Genomic DNA, 9,796 nt, shown 5'->3' with positions numbered 1-9,796 from the left:
CCAGGGAGTGGTGGGGACCCACACCTGTGAAACGGAGCTCATTTCTAGTTCAGGCCCATCGTTTTAAAAAACTTTAGGTAGGGTTAACATACATCCATATTTGCCCGGACATGTCAGGCTTTTTGGTTCGTAAATCGCCGTCAGGGAGGAAATACGGACGTATGGTAACCCTATTGGTACAAACAATACATACTGTGGCACAGCCCTTAAATCAGAACTTTTTATGGGGAACCGGTTGCTAAGTAATGAAAGGCTTTTTTGACATTTTTTTTATAAAAAAACCCGCTGAAAATGTTCGAATTTGGCCCCACATTTCCTAAAGCCGGCCCTGCTATTACCCCCCCCCCCCCGTCCTGATTGTTCACACTTGCAATCTGGTCACCCTAGGGCGGGAGGGGAGGCTGAGCACTGGGGAGTTGTCATTGTGATTTTCCTGACAGAAAATTAGGGGTTGGGTTGGGGGGGGGGTGGGAGGGGTGTTGGCAAAATTGCAGGTTTCCCATGGAAACCCATGTTACAAAAGGGGCGGTTTCCATCTGAACAACCACTGCCATGGCCTGCTCCCAGCCAGCTGCAGCGATGATCCATCCACCCCTGGTTTGTAACTCTCCCCCTGTTAAAATGTCACCCCCACACGCACCCCAAGTCTCTCACTCCTTTCACACCCCTGTCCAGCTGGTCTCTTATCACAGGGGCCGCAGAGCCGACTGCGCAGGCGCTAAACGCTGCAGCCGCAGGGACTACAGCTCCCAGGCTGCCTCACGGCTGCCCGGCGGCTCTCCTAGCGGGCAGCGCGGCGCAGTGGCTGCTGGGAGTTGTAGTCCCCCCGCGGCAGTGGCGACTGGAGAGTCATGGCTTCGGCGGGCAGCAGCCTCGGCGGGGGGGAGGCCGAGCGACCGCACCCCAGGCCCTTCCTGATCGGGGTGAGCGGCGGCACCGCCAGCGGCAAGGTAGGAGCCGCCCCCGGGGCTGCACCGGGCCGGGGCGGGGGGGGGGCATGGGTGAGACGAGTCTGGCCGGTCTCAGCTCAGCCCCGGTCCATACAGCGCTGCAGGGGGGCTCAGCCTCCAGCCCACAGAGCTCCTTGTGCCCCCGCCGGGGGGCGCCCTCCGGGGTGCTGCCGTCCCCACCCCCCGGCGCACTGTCCAGGTGCTGGGGACACCTGTGGAGGGGGAGGGGCCAGCGCCAGGTGTTTTGGGCTGTGGCTATCGGGAGCCCCACATCCGCTTTGCAGCCCGGTGGGTCCCTGCCTACGGAGCGGGTATCCCGCTGTGATGGTTTTGTGGGGGGAGGGTTTGGGTGCCATTCGTGTGTCTCATTCCGGTTCCCAGACTCCCAAGGGAAAGGAGTTTGTTCGGTCTCGTCTCTGCTTGCGTATAGATCAGCCTCTAGAAGCGGCAGCAGGGAACCAGGCCTCCTGGGGTCTATCCCCAGCACCCTCACGTCCCCAACGTGTGTGACTTTGGGCAAGTCACTTCACCCATCTCTGTTCCCCAGTCTGCCAGGTTAGCAGGATACTGACCTGCCTCGCTGGAAGACTGACCTGATATTTGTAAAGTACATTTGCTCCAAAGTATCATCAGTATTATTATTAGGGACCAGAACATCACCCCTACTTTCCTTCACCCGCTGAGAGATCCTGGCTAGCACAAACCGCTCAAGCTCCTGGGCTCAAACATATGTGGCAAAACGTGGGACAAAGACCCAAAATGAGACATGAGGAAAGGGCAGGTGCTCTAAAGGACACAGGCTTCCATAAGTCAGCAGCAGTTTTCTTCTCTCTTGCTGCAGTTGCATGAGGCAACATTTCTGACATCAGTGATTTACCATGATAAAAGTGAGCACACACCAAACCTGGAGGTAAACAGGGATCTAAAATGAAGTGCCGTTCTCATAGCAAGACCAGCAAACTCCCAAGGGGGTTGGAACCAGAAGCCTTAGAGAATGAGCCTCCCACACACCCACCAATCTCTCACTCTGATTGCTTGTCCATGCGTAATCTTTATTTTGCAATAACCTTGTCCTGGGAGAAGAGATGTTTGTTGGGGAGCCTGTGGGGAGGACGGTTTGTGTAAAAGGTAGAGGTTTGCCTAACAGGAGATGCGGAAGGAACCTGCACTTTGCTCTCAACACAAATATTGACCCAGCCCAACTCCAGAGCTGACCCCACTTTGATCTAGGGAGATGGATGGAGCTGAGGAAAAGCCAGTGGCTTTGTTTGGCCTCTGTGGGTATGTCTACACTGCAGCTGGGAGCAACCTCCCAGCCCGGCTGGACAGACGCATGGTGGCTTAGGCTAGCCGCCCGAGTCCAAGCCCCACCAATCAGCCCCCCCAACGAGGGGGTCTGAGCTCAGGTCACTAGCTTGAGCTGCCATGTCCACACCGCTCTTGTTAGCAACTAGCGTGAGCAGACGTAGCCTGAGTCTGTCGCCCCAGGCTGGGAAGCTTGCTCCCAGCTGCAGTTCAGCCCTACTCGGGGTGGTGCGTCCCACTCTCTGAGAAATGGTGTTTTAGTTAGGGCAAGATCCAGTGATAAATGTTATGTCTGGGAATCCTTTTCTCAGCTCTTTTCAATGTACACAACCTATTCAAGGCTCTTTTTTGATGGGCTGTCAGCAGAGACTAAGTTCTGCAGAGAAATTAAGTTGCCAAGGAGGGAATGTCGACTTTAATGGAGAGGCAGAATGATCTAGTGGTTGGCGTAAGGGCCTTGGAAGCTAGAAACAACCACCTCGCGGCTAGTTCTCTGAAAACATTGGCTCAATGTGCAGCGGCAGTCAAAAAAGCTAACAATGAGGAAAGGAAGATGGAAAATTGCCACTGTATAAATCCATGGTACGCCTACACCTTGAATACTGTATGCAGTTCTGGCTGCCGCATCTCAAAAAAGATATATTAGAATTGGAAAAAGCACCTGAAGGGCAACAAAAATTAAGGGTGTGGCACAGCTTCCATACCAGGATTGATTAAAAAAACTCGGCCTGTTCAGCTTGGAAAAGAGACGGTTAAGAGGGGATATGAGGTCTAATAAATCATGAATGGTGGAGAAAAAGTGAATAGGGAAGTGTTATTTACCACTTCACATAACAGAGGAACCAGGGGTTATCCAATTAAACTAATAGGCAGCAGGTTTAAAACAAATGTAAGGAAGTACTTCTTTACACAGTGCACAGTCAATCTGTGGCACTTGTTGCCAGGGGATGTTGTACAAGCCAAAAGTATAACTGGGTTCAAAAAAGAAAAGTTCATGGCAGGTAGATTCATCAACGGCTATTAGCCCAAATGGTGACGGACACAACCTCATGCTTTGGGTGTCCCTAAACCTCTGACTGCTAGAAGCTGGGATTGGACAATGGGATGGATCACTGCTCTGTCCACACTTCTATATAATTTATATATAGAGATATACCTATCTCATAGAGCTGGAAGGGACCCCGAAAGGTCATTGAGTCCAGCCCCCTGCCTTCACTAGCAGAACCAAGTACTGATTTTTGCCCCAGACCCCCTCAAGGATTGAACTCATAACCCTGGGTTTAGCAGGCCAATGCTCAAACCACTGAGCTATCCCTCCCCCCATCTAGCCCTTCTGAAACACCTGGCACTGACCACTGTCAGAAGACAGGCTACTGAGCTAGATGGACCATCGGTCTGTGGCCATTCTTACGTTTTTAAATTGAACCTTGGTTCTAGTCCATGTTCTGTTGCTGGTTTACTTGGTTGGTTACTTAATCTCTCTGTGCCTCAGGTTTGCCGTTTGTAAAATGGGAATATCTCACAAACCTTCCCCCAGCCCTCAGGTAGGCAGATGTGATGAACAAATGTTTGTACAGCATTTCTGGAGAGAAGGCGCTCTAGCATTAAAAAGTAGCCTTGTGTATCAGATACCTAGGGAACCTGGAATACTAATGATAGGAGACTTAGCCTCTAAGTCTGAACTTCTCTATCGCAAAACCTAAATTGAGCCTTCCCAGCACAGTGAGTGACAGGGTTGGAATTAGATTTGTGAACAGAACCTGCCTTGAGATAGCTGCCATGGCTCCACTCACCTAACACTGTATCTTAGGTCAGTTCCACTCGATAATCTCTGTGCCCCCATGAACCCATTCTTCTGCCCCATGTCCCCGACTGCTTCTTGTAGCCACATCTCCCCTCTTTAAAGCTCCGTACAGCCTCGTGGATGGGTTTTGAATTAGGCAGGAGAGGAGGTATAATGAAGTGCTTAAAGCACAGGAGTGGGTTCTGTCCCTGGCTCTGACATGTGTTGGGGGGCCACTTAACCTCTGCCTTGTTTTGTCCACTATAAAATAAGGATGGTTCTTACCCACCACCTCCCAAGACTGCTGTGAAGTTGAATGTTGGTGAAGCCCTGATGGACGGTGCTGCAGAGGGTGGTGGTTTGTGACTGGCTGCTTGTTGTTCCTCAGTCCACAGTATGTGAGAAAATCATGGAGCTCCTGGGACAAAATGAGGTGGACCATCACCAACGAAAGCTCATCATTCTGAGCCAGGATAGGTTCTACAAGGTCCTCACTGCGGACCAGAAAGCCAAGGCATTGAAGGGACAGTACAACTTTGATCACCCAGGTAAAGGTTTAAAGATCTCCCCGCCCCACTTCATGTTTGCCTTTGGGGAAGGAGGAAATGTGTATGGGGAAGGACATGGAGAGGAGACTGTCATGGAAGGGCAAAATAGCTACTGCTCTTAGCTACAGCTACTCACTGTGAGAACCGGAGGGGGTGTGCATGGTGCTTTCTATGTAAATAAAAAGACCGGTCCCTGCCTCTGCGTGCTTACAGTGCCATTAACCATCGCCTGCTGTTGAGCCACAGCTCTACTACGTGTGCTGATGTCAGAGTGCTGTTTGGTCTTTCCAAACTCTGGTAGTGCCAGGAATCAGAGCTTCCCGCAACCTATTGCGAGACATTTGCTGTGCTGGGAGGGAGCCAATTCTAAAGGACTACAAGGGAAGTGTTTCCTCTGGGCACGTTAGTTATAAGAGCCAGCAGAAACTGATGCTTCAGTTAAGCATAATGAGAAGACCCCTCCCACCTACTCCCGTGGGAAATCTCAGCGTTCCTAGGGGGCGGCCTTCCTGAGAGGGTTCAGTGCATAGAGCACAGCACTAGGACTCAAAAGAGCCTGCTCCTAGCTCTACCACTGCCTTTCTGGGTGACTTTGGGCAAGTTACTACTCTCCTCTTATTACTGTGGCACCTCTCAGCCCGTCATGGACCAGGACCCTATTGTGCTAGGTGCTGTACAAATGTGGAATGGACCGTCCGTGCCCCGAAGAATTTACGTGCTTCAGTCATCTGAAAAGGGGCATAAGCCTGACTTGGTGCATGGTTTAATTATTGTTTGTAAAGGGCTTTGAACAGGCAGAATGGAAAGTATTGAACACTCCCAAATCTGGGTATTTGGGTTCCTGTACCTCAACCCTGCCCAAGTGAAAGGCAGGGAGAACTGCAGTGGCAGTTAATAGGGAAGAAAGAACAAAATTAATTCATTTCTGACTGAGTTCTTAGAAAAACTGTACAGTAGCCTCATGTTGTGATTGGTGCCTGTATTGTTGCTGGAGCTAGATGCCATCGTACTGTTGCTCTGCAGTGGGAGTTAGTCTAATGCTGTAGGGCTGCGGAACATTAACGCTCACATGATGCTCGATCACCTCCTAGTTTCCAGCTGCTAAAATGCATTAAAAGAAACTAAAAACACATCAGATACTTTCCTAATATACTTCTTTTCTGTGTAAGCAACAGCTGTCCTTGCCCCAGGAATGTTACATGATTGCAAACGGGAGCCATTCCCTGCAGTCCATCCTGGACAAAAGTGGAAGAACACCTGCTGTAGGTTAAGCAGCACTGCTCACTCTTTTCAAAGGCAGGACAAATGGATAAGGCTTTCCACACGGTAATTCTGTTTTGGTTTATGTTAACTTAACATTTTTTGCATTTTATTTCTAGCTAATGCAAAAAATGTTAAGATTTGGCTTTTCTTGGTCCTTTCCCTTGCTGAGCTGTGGTTGCCATGTCCATCTGTAAGCTACCAGGCCGTCTAGATGGCAGTTTTCATGTCTGTTTGGATTAGTCTTCATTTCTGGGTCAAAGACACTTTGTACCTGGATGCAGTGATTACATTCTCTTTGGGGTTATGCTACAGTTTTCCTTTAACATGACTTAGGGATTGGATTGCTGTAGCTAGAAAGGAATAAGCCAGGAATACCCCCCCCTTCCTGGGTCTGTTAATGTCAGACAGAGGAATGTTAGTAGACTTAAATCCTGCAGTACCAGGAAAGACTGGCAATATTTTGGTCATAACAGCACCTGGGCCTTGTTTCTTTATTCCTTCATTTTGCAGGTGCTTTTGATAATGATTTGATGCACACAACCCTGAAAAATATTGTGGAGGGAAAAACTGTAGAGGTGCCGACCTATGATTTTGTAACCCATTCTAGGTAAGTCTCAGTTCTTAACAAACGTCTTCCATACACTGCTGGGCAGAGTCAGGGTGAGCTGCCCTGTCTCCCTGGCCCACCCTAGCTGAATGTGTGTGGTCTTGTTGTAGAGGGCTGGAGGGAGCAAGAAGAGCTGGGACTGGGTTAGCCACGTTTAATGGAATGGAACTGCATGTTAGCATTCAGTGTTGAAAGCCACTTAGTTTGAGACTTTGTCCATATACCCTTGGCAGGTTGGCAGAGACAACAGTGGTCTATCCTGCAGACGTGGTTCTTTTTGAGGGGATCCTGGTATTCTATAACCAAGACATTCGGGACATGTTCCATCTCCGACTCTTCGTTGACACAGACTCTGATGTCCGGCTGTCCCGCAGAGGTAATACCCTGGGCTTCTGCTCCATTATCGGCCACCTGCTTGCCTTGTGGCAATCGTCTCTACGAATACGATAAAACTCACTGCCCCTTGTTTTTCCCCCTGCCCCAGTTCTTCGAGATATGAAGCGCGGGAGGGACCTAGAGCAGATCCTGACTCAGTACACAACCTTCGTCAAACCTGCCTTTGAGGAGTTCTGCTTGCCGGTACCAAGCTTTTCACTTGTTTAAAATCAGACATGTTTTAAGGGACTGGAGAGGCAGTGGAGGCTGAGTGATGGTTATTTATACTGTAGCTGAAGAAGTGGGACTAGGGCCCTTTGATTGGTATAAACCACCCAAATCATAGCTGTTTGGAGCAAAAAGTAATGTTTAGTGAAGATCCTATTGTTCAGATTTAATCTTTGCATTGAATAAAATTCCCAGTAGTTTAACCCATGGCAGTTAGCCACTGTTAGTCCTAGATATTAAAGAAACTATTGAGCCATCCAGCCGGTCTCCCTTTCACTGCAACAACACAACAATTTGGTGTAGCTGAGTTTGGCTCAGATGTGAGGTCCTACTCAGCATGCCATGAATTGGAGTGTTGGAACCTTCCCAAAGCGTGGCCACTGTGGTGCTATCTTTGTAAAAAGGGGCTATGCTGAGCGACTCCATGGGAATGGTTTAGGAGATAAAAACATGTCTGTTGCACCTGGGATGTCCTCTTCGGCTGTGTGCCGTCTCTCCTCCCTGCTTCTCACCAGAGCTGCCATGTCATGAGTGTTTTCCAGGTGGCTTTACAAACAGTGGGTATTTATAGTGCTATATGACTGGTTTCTTTTCTCACTGATTGCTGACATGCCCCGCCTATGCCTAGCCTTTCACGTATGTAATAGAGTGTCAGTTGACTTGGAACACTGCAGTATGACCTGGGGACAATGCTCCCCTTCCCTCCTGCATGTAATTCTACAGGAGAGGAAGCGGCTGCCAGTTCGGTGACCATATAAATAAATTAACTTGTGAGTGCTTGAAGAATGCAAAACAACAATTTTTACTTTGCTCCAGCAGGAGGTCGGTGCTGGTTTTTAACTTAAACCCTATAAGTGCAGTAGCAAGATCAGCATCCCTGCTAGGAACTGCCTTTTTATAAAAAGCAGAGACAGGCAGCAATTCAGCACACAAACAGATTTACAAGCAGCATGTGGTGTTCTGCTTGGAACCAATTCTAACGGGATTGACCGGCTCTTGTTGCAGTGAGTCAGGCTATGCTGAACATCAGCTTCAGGTCACTGTAGTAGTAGGAGAGGAGAGGAATATCTTGAGCGCTTTTAGTATAGAGGCAACTGTTCCCCCCCTTTAAGCTGTCCCGTCACAGCTACACAATTCAGTAACATTCAGTTGACCACACAGACTTTTAGATACTGCTACCATCGCAGTGACCCACTTTTTCAGATCTGGGGCTGGTGGTAATCATCCCTGTGAAAAGCCAAACTATTGTTTCTGATTTGCAGACAAAGAAGTATGCTGATGTGATTATTCCTCGTGGAGTCGACAATATGGGTAAGGGATGTTTACTGCTTTAATTGAACTCTGCACATGAAGTCAGAGCCCCAAATTCTCCTACTGAACACTGTTGTAAAGTGAAGGGGGCAGTGCTTAGAAATGGACATGGATTATCCCTGACTTTGTTTGAATCAGGACTATAGGTTTTAGTATTATGGTGTTGGGCTCTGACCCCAAATGCAAGCAGCACCATCAAAATGAAGAGTAGCTGGTTCACACATTGACTCAGACTGGGCTGTTTGTTCCACTATTTTTTTGAGCGGGTGGCTGTGACATAGAGCTCGCCCAACCACATGCATGTGTCAGATACTTACTCTTCTTTTTGCAGTGGCTATAAACCTCATTGTGCAGCATATCCAGGACATTTTGAATGGCGACATCTGCAAGTGGCAGAGAGGGGCAATGAATGGGCATGGTCGGACATATAAGCGATCATTCCCTGAGCAAGCAGAGGGCAGCACCGTGCTGGCAGCTGGCAAACGATCTCATCTGGAGTCCAGCAGCCGTCCCCACTAATCAGGTGGGGGTCTGAAGAAGTTGCTTCTGTTCCAGACCAACTTTTTTAACAAACTGGTTTGTGACATGCCCATAGCAACTTAGGGGTTGTGTGTGTGTCTTCTCACGGAAGGAGCTGGATTACTGACCCAGGACCTGGTGTTAGATGGCATTGTGTGCTGAAATCCCCCTAGGAATTAAACCCAGTGGGATACAAGATTAATAATCTCCCCTCATGGTGCTTTTCCTTAGCAGCAAGGTTGGCTGCCAGGAAAACAGCTCTTTGCTCCAAGTGAGACACAGCAAAGAGCCTTGTTTTTAAACAAGCAGGTACAGGTCCCCAGCTGCCCCCTGAGATCTGGCACTGCCATGGACAGTTCACCCTTCTCTGTGGGGAAAAGGACTGACCTCTGCAGTTGTGCCAATAATGAGAAGTCTATTTTACTCAGGGCTGAGGAAAATTAGGCATCTCTTGGGCAACTGGCAACTTACAGTCAGACAAAGGAGCAGTGGGGCTCCGCCTTCTAGTTGAGGTGTTTTGTCACTAGTTGCTGAGCCTAACTACATGCTATGTAGCAGAGGCTTCAGTTTTTGTGCCCCATGTCAGGAAGACTGACCTTGGAGAACACTTCAGTACTAATTGGGTGCAGAGTCTGCTGGGCCGAATTCATTTGCAGACATGGTTTATAGTTCTCATTCCTTCCCCAAAGCAGTGTTAAAGCTCAGGCATTCAGCTCAGAGGGCTGTGGCACATCCTAAAATGAGCAGAAGAAAAGCCACAAACTTAATGTGAAATCCCAGGCTCTAGCTTAGTGCTCCCTCTCTCAGTCCACTAGTGACATTTTAAAACAAACACCAATTGGTACCTCCTGTCTCTCAGGTATAGTCTGTAAATGCAGGCTTAAGCCTAGCAGGAAGAATTGGTTAT

General features: G+C 48.9%; 1 protein-coding gene across 1 annotated transcript; it reads left to right on the top strand.

The window, feature by feature from the left end:
• Nucleotides 1-823: 823 nt before the first annotated feature.
• Nucleotides 824-8,972, top strand: UCK1 (uridine-cytidine kinase 1). The gene is made up of 7 exons (XM_034793431.1): nucleotides 824-950; nucleotides 4,427-4,586; nucleotides 6,360-6,456; nucleotides 6,690-6,832; nucleotides 6,941-7,035; nucleotides 8,322-8,370; nucleotides 8,702-8,972. Exons 1-7 carry the CDS (start codon nucleotides 852-854, stop codon nucleotides 8,887-8,889), a joined length of 831 nt encoding a protein of 276 aa, XP_034649322.1. The 5' UTR covers nucleotides 824-851; the 3' UTR covers nucleotides 8,890-8,972.
• Nucleotides 8,973-9,796: the final 824 nt, after the last annotated feature.

The sequence above is a fragment of the Trachemys scripta genome, chromosome 17 (genome assembly GCF_013100865.1).
Source record: "Trachemys scripta elegans isolate TJP31775 chromosome 17, CAS_Tse_1.0, whole genome shotgun sequence".
NCBI classification, from domain to species: domain Eukaryota; kingdom Metazoa; phylum Chordata; order Testudines; family Emydidae; genus Trachemys; species Trachemys scripta.
The sequence above is the reverse complement of the archived record's forward strand: the minus strand, read 5'-3'. Positions and strand labels throughout refer to the sequence as shown.

Excerpts from the sequence above, each read along its gene's own strand:
- UCK1 (XM_034793431.1), top strand. The coding sequence starts at position 852 with ATGGCTTCGGCGGGCAGCAGCCTCGGCGGGGGGGAGGCCGAGCGACCG. Across the intron at positions 4,587-6,359 it reads GTACAACTTTGATCACCCAG|GTGCTTTTGATAATGATTTG; the intron begins GTAAAGGTTTAA and ends TTCATTTTGCAG. Across the intron at positions 6,457-6,689 it reads GATTTTGTAACCCATTCTAG|GTTGGCAGAGACAACAGTGG; the intron begins GTAAGTCTCAGT and ends TACCCTTGGCAG.